Consider the following 15612-nt stretch of genomic DNA (forward strand, 5'->3'; position numbering starts at 1 on the left):
ATGCTGGGCACACAGTACCCTACTGTATGTGGAAATAGTAATGTTATTTAATACCAGCTGACAGACAGGCGGGGACAAATGAGAGAAAAGAGGCAGAGGATCTATACACAGCGTGAAGTGAATAAATTTAAACAAGGAGGCAATACTTCATGGTGATTATGTCTCTTTTTACCCTGCCACTCTTTACCTTCTTAAAAAAAATTGGTTACTTAAAACTTATAAAACACTTTTCTACCTACTGGTAACCATAGAGCTTTACACTGCTTCTCATTCACCCATTCACACTCACAATCACTCACACTCCAGTGGAGGAGCTGCAGTGCAGCTGGCCTACAGTCATAGGGAATGAACACACACACACTTCAACAGGTGGCCAGAGGAGACGGGAATCAAACCAATGCCGGACGACTGCTTTACCTCCTGCACCAGTCGCACTATAATGGCCGATCTAACAATTCTACACACATTTGACCAGTTTCCATAGTAGATAAACTAATGCAGCACGTACATAGGTGGATGCCACATTCAATGAATGTTAAATAGAAATAGTCTGATAATGACAGCTCATTGACAGTAGTGGGAGGTGGTTGGGGTCAAATGTTCCCTACAAAATTATTTTACATTTTTCTGCCATTCAGATGTTTAGGAAATCTTATGTCCACTACATCATTATGACAGCAACTGTCTGATAGATCAGATTTAAAACTTGTCTTCACAAAGAAGCTTTTTGCATCCACAGACACTCTGATTCATTAGGAAGCAATTTTGCGACACCTCTTGGCTGAAAGGAGAACTGTAAGTTGGATTTTATGACCCTGCTTCAGAGATAAAACACACTGCATTCCCAATCCGATGCCACCAGTAGAGTACCGTGAACAAACTTTTTGACAACAACAAACAAACAAGAAACAACATTTTGAATTATTACATCTGTATCAGCAACAGGACTAAACTTGACCCGCTACCTGAATGTGATCCAGTCCTCCTTGGCCTTTTCTCTGAAGCCTTTTTGCCACTCTTCATACAGACCCCACATCTGGCTGTACTCCTCCATATCTCTTTTTGTCTCTTCTGCCAGAGAGAAATCTGGAGCTTCCAGATGAAAATAGACACAGTCCTCACTGAGGAGAGGGGGGGGATTATTAGTCAACTTATGGATATAGTCTAGAGATAAAGTTTATTTTCTATAATCACATTAACTGAAAACATTTATTAAGGCTATTTTCTGTCTTTCAGCATATTTTATCTAATGACAGTACATTCTAAATAAATGAATGGAATAAATATATTTTATTTGTAATAAGTCACAATAAATTTAGTAAAATAAAATAACTTACAGAAGTTTACTGCGTACAACCTCTAACTCTTGGAACTCTTGTTGCTTGTCCCTGATGCTCTGGAGGCATGACAAAAGGGCAGCATGATCACCTGTCTCCAGCATTTCGTCTTTAGGCTTCAGCTGGTCCCAGCGGGCCTTGAACCGCTCTAGATCTGCTCTGTAGACATCAATACGATCAGCAGCATTACTACGCATTACCTCCACCTAGAGAACGAACAAGGGAAGACAAAGAGAGTAGCGTAAAACACAGCCAGAGACAGAAATATAGCATTATAGGGGTAAATGAACTAAAAAAAAAAAAAAAAATAACAGAAAAAGAAAATGATGTGGCAGACTTTAGAGTATGAAAAAAATTAAGTAGAACTGGATGACTGCATTTGGAAGTCATAATGAAGTTTTTGTTTGTTTTTTACAGTGATCCAACATGTGTGCGTTTGTGAGATTACGTCACCTGTTCCTTGATCATGAGCTGGTGACTCTCCATGACAAGTTCTAGTTTATCCCACTTCGCTCTTAAAGAGGACAATGAGTCCAGGCCTCCCCCAGCCACTGCTCGCAGCAGGTGGTTCTTCTCCTCAGCATACTGGAACTGAGGTAGGATCTGAGGTAAATTCAGAAGTTTTAGCTGTTAGTTATTAGATTTTCATTTATAAGCGAAAGCTCCAAATTGATGTAGGAAAAGTTACACACACTTGTAAAACTACAGTGCAGCTAGAAAATTAGGGGTAAGTGAGACCTGTCACTGCTATTATACAACAAAGTTCCTAGCCAGAGTTTAGGAGTACATCTTACTTCAGGTTTACGAGCTAGTATCTGGCTATATTTGCCAACAGCTGTAGCAATATCCTCCATGCTTTCTGGTCGAGTGAACAAAGCCTCCATTGACTCTGACACGAAACAGTCTATGGTCTGTATGTGGCCTAAAAGGAAGGGAGAAGGTTATGCAATGAAGAGAAACAGAAAAGGAAAGGGAGATTAAAAGTAAAGGGGATGTCATTGGACAGGAATAATGAAAAACAATGAAATTAAGAGAAGGCAGAGAAAGCAATAGGGAAAAATACAGTTGGCTTGTGATTGGTGTAAAATACACATATCGCAAACTGTAAAATCTTTTTAATACTGCAAAAGAGTGAACCATGTGAGTTCAGTTAGATTATACTTATCATTACACAAAAAATTAATAGAAACTGAACTGAATGTTAATGGAAACATTTACCTTGTACGGACTTCCTGAGTGATAAGAGCAGCATATCAAACAGCCTCTGGATCAGGTGCTCAATTATGGATTTTACTGGCTCACAGTTGACGGTGATACAGTCTACCTTCTCCTGACTATCAGAGGCAAAAATGTGATATCAGTGCTTGTAGTTAAATTGTTATGGTATTCGTAAACTATATGGACTTTTGTTAATGGAAGAGGTGAATTTAATTCTTCCATCAGAAATAAAATGTCAGCTACAAATGGCTAAAGAATTCTAAGATGTCTATTAAAGCTGATACATAGAGAGATGTTGGTAAAGATTTTTAGTCAGGAATGTACAGACTTCGACAACTTGAGATTAATGTTTGTTCCTTAGTGCTAGAGTTACAGCAGACCAAGTTGTATTAATCATTAGCTCTTAACTCTGTAAACCGTGATGGCCAATCACATTATACGTGAGTTTATTACTGTATGTTTGACACCTGGGCAGACGTTCTGATTCTTTCCCCCGGGCTTTCAAGGCCTTGAAGTTTTTCTCCCAGTCCTGAACCGAGTTCAAATTCTTCTCGACTAACTTCTCTAAATCCACCTTGCCCAGAACCACCCACTCCTGTAACACAAACAGAAGCGTGCACATTTTCGTATACAATCACAGTCAGGTTGTGTGCTGCATACAGTTCCAAATTATAAATTAGTCTGTTTCAGAAACCACATGTAATGAGAAGATTATTTCTTATCATTATACAGGTTTTTTAGAAGATGGTCATAATCATGAAATATATAAAAATCAGCTGTATAGGCACCTTAAACTTGTGTTGTATAGCTTGCAGGCGGCTAAAAAGATCTTCGGCTTTGCTAAAGATGGTGAGGAACCCAGAAGCATTTCTATCAATCATGATGGTGAAGATAAGCTCCTCCCCCTGGGCACTGACCCCTCTGAATTGGTTTGGGATTGAGATGAATCGCTTCATCTCCCTGAAATAGCATGCTCGTATTTCCTCAAAAGGGGGACAGAACTGCAAACGGCCTTGCCTGTTCTCAAGAAGGACAGGAGAAATGAAAGAGGTACATTTTATTCTGTGATCTACACAAATCAGTAATGTCTTTGTAGATGAGAGAAACAGAAAGACATCTAGCAACGAGAGAAATTGTCCTGACCGAGTGTAACAATTAAAAGGTTGAGAAAACATGGCAACCCCAGCAAAAGTAAGACAGGAAGTTGGACAATTGAAAGTGTGTGTACTGACTTGAAGGTGAGGTCCACATGTATTTCAGGCAGGTTTTTGTTCAGAGCTTCCAGTCCCGTCTGGTATTGGTGTTCAAGAGCTTTGTACAGCTGATGGTTCCAATGCTGACGCCATGCTCGCATGTCATCAGACCGGAAGCCCTATATGCATATACAATGATTAGCTTTGACTTTGGTCCGAAAATGATAAGAAAACGTGTCAGATCTCTTCAGTGGCCTATTGTGTTGTCTCGTATTTTTTGCACAAAAGTAAAAAATAATTAAAATTATTTATGTTTTAGAATATGTGGTTGAAATCACATCAGCTACTTACACTTACTGCACACTTCTAGCTGTATTCAATACCTGAGCCTCCAGAGTGGCAAAGCCAGTACGTAGGTCCTGAAGGCCATCCTTCCACTGCTGCTTATGTTTTAGTAAGTCCACATTCATCAGTGTCACCACCTGAGAAATGTATCCACAGGGTTTCACAAATAAATACAATACGTTAAGACTTAAGTCACTCCTCTTTTGTTATCAATAAATGTGAAAAGATTATTTAACCTCTCTATTTATTCATATAGTAAAATCTCTGAGGTTAAAATATAACTGCAAGCTTCAACCTTGTCAGTGAAGTCGGTGTGCCATTTGCGCAACTTCCTGTTTTCAGTAGAGAGTTTCTCAGCAACAGACTGCAGCTTGGCAATGTAAACTTCCAACTCCTTGGGGTTGTCCCAGGTGATCTGCACTTTACCTCCCGATTCCTTTGACTGAGAATGAGGATTCTTGCAAAGAAAAACATAAAGGAAATCATTGTCTAAGATATGAAATGCACAACAGGTAATACGTATCATGCTGGAATAAATGTTGTTGGGTTTGACATAAAACAAGCCAGCTTCTAATTGCCTTTTAACATTTAAAGCTTATAAGAAAAATAACTATTGCCAGTATTTAACATGCAAAGCAATGAAAGTGAAACCAGTTCTGCATACCTTAATAACCTGTTCAAAGGCCAGAGCATGGCTAAGCATCATAGGTCTCTGAGAGGGAATCATCTGCTGATCAATGGTGTTGTAAAAATGGGCCACCTACAATGTGGTTATACTTTGTTATAATTTCAGTGTGAGACAAACTACAATAAAATAAATAAATGAGGAAAAAATATAACCTGTTTTAGGACAATGGCTTGTCTGTAGAATTTGTCTGCAGTATTAGAAGCCTGTTGAATCTTGGCAGGAATGGGAAAGCCCAGAGCAGAGAGCTGCCTGACCTCCCTAAGCAAACTGATCAGTCTCTCTGAGTACTGAATCTTCAGTCTGCCATCCACATGGTCCAGGTCCATCACACGGTTGTTGGCTTGAAGACTATGCAGAGGAAGAGAGTCACAGTGGAGAAAGATATATAGCTTCCAATCCAACGAGCACCCTTAAATAAGGTAATGATGGTAAAGGTGACGTATACTGCACATTCACTAATTAAAGAGTTTAATAAAAAAACTGTAATTAAGGTGAAATTCTGTGTAGCTAGTAAAGATAGTAGTTTCGTTATTTAGGGACACAATGTCCAGTGCTCCCAACCTGATCTGTGACTTTGAGTCAGACAGTGCAGAAAGTATATCTCTTGACCAGTCCTCAAACTGTTCTTGTTCATATGCCCTGAGAACTTCCAGTAGGTCATCAGAGAAATGGAGGAAACCTTTAAATCCAGACAGCTCTGAAAGTAGAGCCTCAGCTATGCGGACAGAGTCCTCCACCTAATGAAAGAATGCCACAACAGAAATAAAAAGAAACCTATATTACTACACACTATTGTTTTCATTGTGATATGAATCATTTATTTAGTCATATTATTAAAAGCAGTTTAATTATCAGATGTGAAGTGTTTCATTTTGTTTCTCTTGGGTGAAAAATCAATGAAAAACCAAAAACTCTAAGCGTGACCCAGATCTCACAATGCCAATCTTTCCACTCTGCTAGGTGAGTCAGCGGTGATCTAAGCAGTTTGCAGCCCAGCTCATGAGATCAAGCAGCCAGTATCTGCCAGTGTCCGCAGTAAAAAAAAGCGTTGTTTTCTTTTCTTTTAAATATAAGACAAACATACACTCTCAGTTACCTTATGTATGAGCTGTCGGACCCATACAATTTTGTTAACCACATCAGGAAGGTTCCTGCAGATAAGTGGCCCAGCCTTTTCTCCAGGGACTCCATGACAACGAGACTCAAAGTCAATCTTGAGGCCTTAAAAAAAAAACAAATTAAAAAAAACAATAAAGTGGGGAGGTCAAAACTGTTTTCTATTAATTGTAGACATTATCATTTAGTTCCAGCCAGGGGATTTCAAAGTCTGGCATTGTGGGCTCTACCTCAGACAAGTATAATACAAATATTCCTGAAATTAAATTTAAAAATACATACATCATGTCTGTCACTTAAATTTGACCATTGGACAATTTTAAAATACCTAAATTGCATTCATGACCCATGTATCCATAAGTGGGCCACATCAGCAGGCAAAATTACAGTAAATTGCTGTTGTTTTTAAAACAACCCAATTTCTACCCTGCTTGGACCTGCACTGCACAACTGGGGAGGGGAATGGGCTGTTAGGGGTTCAGTGTCTTGCCCAGAGACACTTCGACATATAGCTGGGACCAGGGATCAATACACTGACCCTGTGGTTTGTGGATGACTGCCTTACCAACTGAGCTACAGCGCCCATGACATTTTTAATAGTTTATAGCGTGAAAAAATACAATATGTGACAAAGCCTGTGATGGCTGTGTACATTAGGCAAATGCTGTATTGTTTTTAATAATAAATCCATTCAGTAGCTGGACTAAAGTTAAACACATGAGCTGGCTCTTGTCTTAAACAAAAAAAAAAAACACATTGTCAAGCTATATTTATTAAGAATAGGTTTATATTTACATTCCCTTACACTGTAATGACCCAATTAACCCCAAACCTAAGAGAATAATAATTTTACTCTTTTTGCCATTTCGAAATGAGAGGATGCAAACCTTTGCACACAACACCAATATAAATAGGCATATGATGAAGAAGATACATCATAAGTAGACACAAAATAATAGGACAGAACTGTGCACCCTTGTTGTAGTCCAACAGTATGGCCAGTAGGTTCTCTCTCTCTGACTGTAATTCTTTGCTGATGGTGGGACGTTTGATTAACTCCTTGTGCTTTTGAAAAACCTGCAACAGCTAGACAACATACAAATCAATGTGCACAGGTAAAGTACAGTAAGTTAACACATTTTTACACACAACCATACAAAATATTTTACAAGTTGAGCTCATGTTGTGTGTTAACGCTACCTGTTGTGGATTGTCCTGCACATCAGCAATGTAGCTCTTTAGTCTGCCAGCAACCTCCCGTTCTGATGGAGCCATTAGACGTTCAAACTGAGCAACTGCTGCTCTCCAAAGAGGCTAGAGGGACATACAACAGTCATACTTTAAGTCTAAAAAATATGTGGATGCAGAGGATACACACACATACACGTACAGTAAGAAAGGGGTGTTTCTATGAAATTAAATTAAAGAAAGTTTTCTCATTATTTCTAATTTCTCACATTATAAGAAGATACTCTCATTTTTAAACGACACTTTCTTGTTATAACAAGACAATTTTCAAGCTTTTCTGAGACAACAGTTTCTGCCTATTACAAGATTTCTCATTATTATGAGCTACAATATTTTATGCAATGAGACATTTGTCATCATAACAATGTACAACCCATCCACTGACAATGAAATAAATACACAACGATTCACACAGCCTTAATACATTATCTTTAAGTTATCACACTATTTACTTAATGTAGTGGGAAAAACTGTAAGGCAATTTAGGAGGCAAAATGCAGCTCACAGTCTTGGTTATGGTGAGTTTAGTCAGCAAGACAGAGAAAGACGCAGAGCAGAACAGAAATACACTCGAGTGGGTCAAATCAGATTTAATTTCAAACAGGATCATTTTAAAATTCTCTCACACAGTAACACACATATAGTATACATGCAGTCACTACAACTAACTTCAGTGTAGGGGTTGTAATGCAGAGGGTTGAGTCCAGAAAAAGGTTCAAACACACGATCTGCAGTGAGAGCCTGCTGCTTCCCTCCAGGTAGCAAGTGCAGCAGTTTCTCATGAACCACACGCAGAGTCACCACCTGATAAACAGGGAGAGGTTTTTTATTGTTTGTATTTCCTTACAAGACTGATGACTTACAAGTTTTATATGACATTTTCCACTGCAACACTAAGATACTGTGCATATGAATAATGTCAAACACGTTACATTTATCTGTAGAAGTTTAAGAATAATAGAAACGTCCATAGGTGTGGCAAATAAACACACTTGGATGTAAACATTCAGAGAAAAATGCCAAATCTTCACAGAAAGATCTCTTCATAAAAAGGTCTCTTTATAAACCATTTATGATTCACATTTTATTCCTTTTTTGGTATTAAAAGACGCATTCAACAAAATTCCACAGGAACAAGGAAAACCATTAAAAAGTATGCAGCAGGTGTATTCTGAACACACAATGTCATGCAAAACAATATCTTACCTCATTAAGTCTCTTTGCAAGACATGAAAGGGTTTGTGGGCAGTGCTTGTTTCCCTTCCATGGGTGGAGTACCTGTCTCTTCCACACCTGGGAAAATTAAATATGTTTATCATGTATCAAATTATAACAATTTCCACTTGCTTTTTACAAAATACGAATAGATTATGTCAAAATTTGAGTTTAAATTATTAACTGAGCTATTTAATCATAAGAAAAATGTTAAAGGTTATTTTTAAACAACTTTGTGAACAAGTTTTGAACTCCTCCGTACCTGCCCAGTCAGATGCTCACAGGCTACCACCCACTGCTCACAGATAGCAGCACCTGTTCTCAGATTCTCCTTTACAGATACGAACGGCTCCTCAAAAATTTTAATACCGCTCAGTTTCCTCTGGACATATCTTCCCAAGGCTCCTCCTTAAACACACATATATATAAATCAATACAAAATCAAAAGACAACGTAATTGTCATCTAAAAAAATATATATTGAAAAATTACACATAAAGCTAGGACAGCTGAAATAGTTGATTGTGATGCAATGTAGGATGTCAGTAACACTGAGTTAACAAAATATATGAATTACTGTAATGCCAAACATTTCAACATTTAGTTATCAACATGTACAATCCCTACAGTGTTTTGGCCATTCAAAGCATTAGAACCCCCTCCCACTATGACCTCAATAATAAACAAGATGTAGAATTATATAAAATTACTTTTCTGACAGTTTCAACTTAAAAACTGATAATTATCAGTTTATTATATAAAGTAATTTTATATATAATAATATAATTTATTATGTATATGGTATTAGATTGGACAGATGTACCTAATGATGTGGCCAATGAGTGTATATACAGTCTTAAAATTATACTGATAGGTTCTTAGGAAAACCAAGTTAGTCTGGTTTCAATTCTCAAAAGTTTTGCATTTCATCAAAATCCTTTAATTCATCTGAAATGTATACTCGTTCACCCACATATGAGAAAAACTCCATCAGCAAATGTTTGATTTCATTTCCTTGTTTTGGCTTGTGCAAATGTGAGAGAGTCCTACCGATAACATCCATGAGTCGAACCATGCGTGCTTCCGGATATGGCTCAAAATCAGTCTGTCTCCAAACATCATCTAGAATGTCCCTGCTCTGTTCGACCAGATCCACAACATCAGACATAGACAAGCCATCAAGACCTGTGTACACCTGGTAAAAACAAAAAGGAGGCACATAGTTCAGTGTTACTTAAAGTTTAGCTTTCTCCCTCTCTGCAATTCAGAGTATCAGTTTCTAAAGCAATATTAATCGTTGTCACAACAGTATTTTTAATCATGTTGAAGCTCACAATTTTAAGGTTTTCAAAATGTGTAAAATATACCAAGATGTGCTATCTTTCTTTGACCAAGATATCTGTGGAGTCATTGGTTATTTTTGGCAATGATTTCCCAAAAATATTAGATAGATATACTTTATTAATTATCTTATATTAAATTAATCCCTAAAGGGAATTTTGTGTGTTGCAGTAGCTGTTACACATAATAATACAGTACATATACAAAGTAATAGGATATCAACAAAGTTTAAAATTAAAAAAATAATAATTACATTACATTACTAGCGATGTCCTGATGTTGCCTTATTTCTGGATCCAATTCCTTTAATAATATGTATGGGCCAATTATGAATCCAATGAACTAGTCACAGACAACCCACCTTTCCACAAGAAAATCATAAATGATATCCCAGAAATCACATAATTCGACAGTGAATTAGAAGCAGACCTCTCAAATGCCTTTGTGTGTTAAGTCACTAAGTCCGCCTGTGGAGAGTTGTTCATGCACCATACAGAGGGCAAGTAAGTTATGTTTCTGAAATGCAGAGGGCTTAATCTGCTCAACTACAGAACAGTAAAATAATACAATCAAAACAATCTTTTGAAATATGCTTGGATCAGCGCTGACACCATTCGGGACATTTCTATATATTACAGTTACAAATTACAGTACAATAATTTAAATTCAACTAGCAACCAGCCTGTATGCATATAGGAACAAAATATAGTACATGTAATAATTCAAGTTTAATTTTATGTAGACAGTCCTGTAATAGTTTGCCAAAATACCTTTTGTATGGGTTTAAAGTGCTCATTGAAATATGATGCCCTTTCTCTCACAATATTCTTCTCTGCAGAGTCAGAGAGATCTGCCCAATACTGGAACTCATCATTGGGAGTCAGGATGCCTGCACAGTGTGGAAAAATAGTTTTTATCCATCTATCTATCTATCATCTATCTAACCATGCAACCTCTTTCCTGAAACAAACAAATGCAAGTCATTTTCAAACATGGTGGTAGAAATTACATTTGTCGGCATATTTTCTTAATACTGTAAAGTATACAGTTATAAGCAAAGTGTCAGTAAAAAAAAAATCAACTGCAGCATGAACATAGTAAACATTTTTCTTTCATACATACTAATAAATGATAAGGTTTTCTTCCCACTAATTCCAAGGACTCATCTATTAGCACTATGATATGATGATATTTCTCCATACCAAGGACATCTTCCTCTATGCGGCCCTTCTTGGCAAAGGGCTGTCCTCCAGACTGCCGGACCACTGAGCCCAGACCAAGCTCCAGCTCACTCAGCAGGTCTGCCAGCTTAGGGTCAAATTCGGAACGCCAGCGCTCATCCTTGGAAGAAGTAAAATTGAGACTGGTTAGGCAAAATGTATTGGGCACTCAATATTCCTTATCAAACACTTCAAGAGAAAGCACTTTATGGGGTATTTTGTACAAATTGTAATGGTGTTGGGATAATAGCTATGATATATTGAAACAATATATTTATATGGTGTATACTGTAATTCTTGCTTTTCAGAGACTGTTGTTTTTCTAGCTACAAATATAGAAAATTGAATTAAATGCCACATTGGTAGCCTGAAAAATATAAGCAGAAGCACACTCACCTTCAGCAGTACAGGTGCAAAGACCTGCCTGACAGCCTGGTACAGGGTATTGATGGGAGAATCGAGCATGGATGACACGAGGAGGCTCTGGTGAAGGTTATCTTCAGTAATAACTGTTGGATGCAGCTTGAAGAAAACCAGCACCTTCTCTTTAATGTCCCCTGAAGCTTCAATCTGTCAATGGAAGATGACATTTATATTTTTAAAAAGGCATTGTTTCATTGTTAAGCCAACTTAGCTACCAGTTAACTGTCAATTACACAAACAGATTCTTTAAAATATAATGCATACAGTGCGGTGCAAAGGTTTGCATCTCCAGTTATAAATTAGTAAAAAATTAACGTGAATTAGTTTATGATGAAAGAATATTTGTACTAGCTGAATTTGCATTAAACATTATATTGATGACATTTCTTTTTTCTACTTTTGTGCCATTTCAAAAAAAAAGGCAAGATTTTGCACCCAACTGTAAATGGAAAAACACAACTAAATATACAAGTTGACCTTAATGCAACTGTTATTTAGACTCAATTTGATTTGGGGAATTTCTCATAGTATCTTTGACTTGTTTTGTAAATTAAATTAAATTGTAGCTACCAATGGTTTGAGCTTGAGATTTTAGTTTATTGATCCCCAACGACATAGCTTTTCAGCATTTGTGTTACCTCATTCGAAAAGTGAAGGTCACTGCCATGTTTGCTGATAGACAGAACAAACTTGTTTCCATCATCTAAGAAGTTATTGAGCTCTGGACTCTCTGCTGAAGCCTGCAGGGGTTTTATCCCGTGGAAGTTCCCAGCTGTCGCCAGGATAAACGTCTTGCGAGCATCGTCTGAACTCTGCGGCATCTTTTAGCTGGAACAGATTGAGTGACAAAGTACAAAAAAATTATATAGTAAAGCACCGCATAATGGTGGAGACATGGTGTGAAGTTTTTCGATTCTACCACGTTAATTCTCTGTCTTTCGAAACTTCCTAAAGTGTTGTAGCATCATAGAGCGTTGGCTAGTTAGATCTACATCCGAGCCATTTTTGTTGGACTCTGATAAACCATGAGCGAAGTAGAGTTTAATCTTCAGTTAATTACAGCTCACTTCGTTTATTCCAAACGTTTATTATTTGTTCCAAACTCCTGGACCCTGTCTGCCTTATTGGTCTTTAGCTTAGGTTTACTCTTACCGCTATGTTGCGCTGCAGCTATAACGTTACTGAGAGCTAAACATTAGCTAACAAAACCAACAGGGAGTCAGCCAAGCTTCAGCTTAGAAATACGAGAGATACAAGCTTTGCTGTGCTCCATTTGCAGGGAAATACTAACAGAATGTTAGCAAAATTAGGGTGAAGACTTATTGGGTTAAATTAGCTCATTTAAGCGATAAAACTTGGAGAGGTAGCAAGCTAACGTTAGCTCACTGCCTTTAAGCACTTTAGCCAACTAACTAGCATAGCTTCGGCCTGATAACAGACTCATGCAACCGTTCGTTTCTACCGTTTAAACACCAAATGTCCTAGTTCCGGAGCTTTTGGTAACGAAATCCACGAAGTGAAGCTTCAAACATCTGTTGCTTGCGTTAGCGTAATCTTCACTATGCTTGCGTAGTTACCACGTAGCAACCACGACATCGTGTAGCACATGACACAGCGCAACTGCAACCCTACGACATGTACTTGCGCCATTTACTTAAAAAAACCAAAATGTACTGCGAGTGTTTCTGTGGTCTAAACAGCATAGATTATTTTTTCATTATTTAAAAAATTCAGTCATCTACACATACAAAACCAGTTAGGACAGACACGAATTTGTTTAACTGTTAGCCATTGTCAGTATTGGGAAGTTATTTGTCAAACGTATTTTTTACGTATTAAATTTTTGTCAAAGTATGCATTCAAGTTACAAAGTACATATTACTTTTAAGTTAGTTTCGCAAAAGATCCCTATAGAATTAAATGTAGTCTATTATAACATTAACTTTAGATTAAAATGATAAACCCCCAGTTACCAATATAGCTCCTAAATATCACCTGACGTTAACGTTACACATTTTTACAATTAACTCATGCTCTTCATGACAGATCATCAAAACCACCACCTCCCCCACGTCTCCCTCCACTCTACTCCACTTTTTTTTTTTTATGCCGTGAGTTCAGGGTCACCACAGCAGATCCTTTGTTAGCATGTTTATTTGGCACAGATTTTACGCCGGATGCCCTGCTATTGGGATGGGCTGTTGGGGGTTCACCCTATGGTCGGTAGGCGGTCACTCTACCAACTGCTTGAAATGCTTTTTCTAGTTAGGCAATGTTGTGATGATACCTAAATATATCCTGCTATGTGCAGATTGATGGTAAATGGTAGATTCAAAATTAAAACAACTGATCTTTTTAGTATTGTTAGTGTAATAATTGCAGAGGTCCAAGTTAATGTAATGTTGAAGTTAAATTATGTTTCATTTGTAGAACACATATCTAAAACCGAACAAGAATAACAAAAAGAAAAGAAATTAGGTCTGCTGACTTGACTGATTATGGGCTCAAACCCAGACCGAGCATGGTAACTGAGTTAGGCTGACGTGTAGGTGATATGCGGCATCTGTGATTTATATATACAGGATTTCTCACTCTGACACACACCTATACATAAATAAACATATAAACATGAATAAATAGAAGTAATGAAGTGCAATTCATTATTCATATGTATCCTGAATATCGGGGAACGTCTTTTCATGCTGTGTTTAGTTGCACCAAGTTCGTCTAACACACTTGCGACCTGACGCTTTCTTCATTATCCATCTCTTTTTTCGGAAAATGAAATAAGAAAAAAGGAAAAACATTAGTAATTTGAAGTACACCATCAAATAAGCTCGGCGTCCCCTGAGGTCTGATGATGTGCTCTGACAGACAAGGGCTAATACCAATAAAAAACTTTAATAACTATGAGCGAGATATATTTTCCTGAAGCTCATTAATGCTCGGTGCTGATGACACGAATTTGTAGAGGGACTGGGGAGACTTTCGGTCAGCCAGCTCAGCTCCCCTGATACACCTGCTGTTTAACCTCAGCACACACAGTAACTTTCACTGTGCATCGATTCAAATATTACTAAATCACTGGATGTCCACGGACAGTCTACTGCTGGAACATCAGTCGAACCTGTGGTAACACTTAAGGTCAGTTAGCCAGTTAGCTGTTAGCATCCGGTTTCGTTCAGGTTTATGTTAGAAGTGTGAAGTTATCAGACTTTTGTCAGCATGAGAGACAATGATGAGAATGATATTAGTGTATTCTACAGTGTTTTTAAGTTAAGACACATTTACTACCTGTGCATTTATCTTTGCAGTTATTGTGATTAATTAATTAGTTCATATTTGAGAAAACGCTTTTGCTATAGGATTTGAAAGCCGTTTTATAAACACATTATTCGGGACATTTGAGATATTTAGCCACAGAATAACACACTGGAACTTTCTAAACCGTGTTTTTTGCCTGTTGCAATGTATTCTTATTGCCACTAAATGGCGGACTTGCTCCGCTGAGTGAAGACGAATGTCCTGCTAACGTGTAGGCCTAGTTGATGTTGTGTGTTGCAATGCTTCTGAGCTGGTGAATATATACTTTAAGTCTAACTCTTCTTTCCCATTTATACTTCTCTTCTTCCCATTTTCTCTGGCCTTCCTCTCACCTTTTATTCTTCTCTGAAACACACATGCACCTCTTTCTCGTGTTCTGTCTCATGAGTCAATGTCACAAGCTGTCAGTCCACTTCTCTGCCCTGTGCTTACACCAGGTAACAGAGCAGCACCAAGGTGGTTGTACTTCAGGAATGTAACCCAAAGGTCCCTGCCCTCCTCCTCCCTCTTGTTTCCCTCCTGCCCACCTATGTCCTCCCTATCCTTTTCTTTCCCTCCATCATTCCTTTATTCCCTCAGTGCACTGACTCAGCCCTTCCTCTCCTTATTCCTTATATTTTCCCCATTTTCCGTTAAAGGGAGTTTTTCCTCTCCACTGTTGCTCAAGGGGTAATTGTTGAGTTTTCTCTATACATCATTATAGTCTTGACTTTATTCTGTAAAGTGCCTTGAGATGACTTTGTTGTGAATTGGCGCTATATAAATAAAGTTGAATTGAATTGAATAGAAAATTGAATTCATCTGCCCCATCACCCCTGCCCTCTCACAAGTTCTCTTCTTCTTCCTTGTGTCACCTTTCTTTCCCTTTTTCCTTATCTTCTTTCTTGCCACCACACCTCCACTCCCCTTCTCCATCGCCCATTTCTATCCCCTTTAAAATTCACA

The 15612-nt window shown here is 37.8% G+C and overlaps 1 protein-coding gene across 5 annotated transcripts in view; it reads right to left on the reverse strand.

Annotated features, from left to right (window-relative positions):
- Positions 1-12971, reverse strand: part of dync2h1 (dynein cytoplasmic 2 heavy chain 1) — a 102667-nt gene extending 89696 nt beyond the window's left edge. For 3 of the 5 annotated variants that reach the window (XM_067507137.1, XM_067507138.1, XM_067507136.1), the window contains exons 1-25: positions 12806-12966; positions 11982-12171; positions 11317-11490; positions 10903-11041; positions 10471-10589; positions 9410-9554; positions 8623-8768; positions 8352-8438; positions 7815-7949; positions 7098-7211; positions 6872-6983; positions 5878-6002; positions 5343-5518; positions 4934-5129; positions 4758-4853; positions 4389-4550; positions 4132-4230; positions 3788-3927; positions 3344-3572; positions 3023-3150; positions 2556-2671; positions 2132-2259; positions 1791-1940; positions 1338-1543; positions 966-1121 (exon numbers count right to left, since the gene is read on the reverse strand). In XM_067507137.1, coding sequence (XP_067363238.1) covers positions 966-1121; positions 1338-1543; positions 1791-1940; positions 2132-2259; positions 2556-2671; positions 3023-3150; positions 3344-3572; positions 3788-3927; positions 4132-4230; positions 4389-4550; positions 4758-4853; positions 4934-5129; positions 5343-5518; positions 5878-6002; positions 6872-6983; positions 7098-7211; positions 7815-7949; positions 8352-8438; positions 8623-8768; positions 9410-9554; positions 10471-10589; positions 10903-11041; positions 11317-11490; positions 11982-12164 — 3461 coding nt within the window. In that variant the 5' untranslated portion in view covers positions 12165-12171; positions 12806-12966. Of the gene's footprint in view, positions 1-965; positions 1122-1337; positions 1544-1790; positions 1941-2131; positions 2260-2555; positions 2672-3022; positions 3151-3343; positions 3573-3787; positions 3928-4131; positions 4231-4388; positions 4551-4757; positions 4854-4933; positions 5130-5342; positions 5519-5877; positions 6003-6871; positions 6984-7097; positions 7212-7814; positions 7950-8351; positions 8439-8622; positions 8769-9409; positions 9555-10470; positions 10590-10902; positions 11042-11316; positions 11491-11981; positions 12172-12805 lie in introns of all 5 variants that reach the window. The other 2 variants (XM_067507139.1, XM_067507141.1) reach the window with 2 other exon arrangements.
- Between the last annotated feature and the right edge of the window lie 2641 nt (positions 12972-15612).

The sequence above is a fragment of the Channa argus genome, chromosome 6, assembly GCF_033026475.1.
Source record: "Channa argus isolate prfri chromosome 6, Channa argus male v1.0, whole genome shotgun sequence".
Taxonomy (NCBI): Eukaryota; Metazoa; Chordata; class Actinopteri; order Anabantiformes; family Channidae; genus Channa; species Channa argus.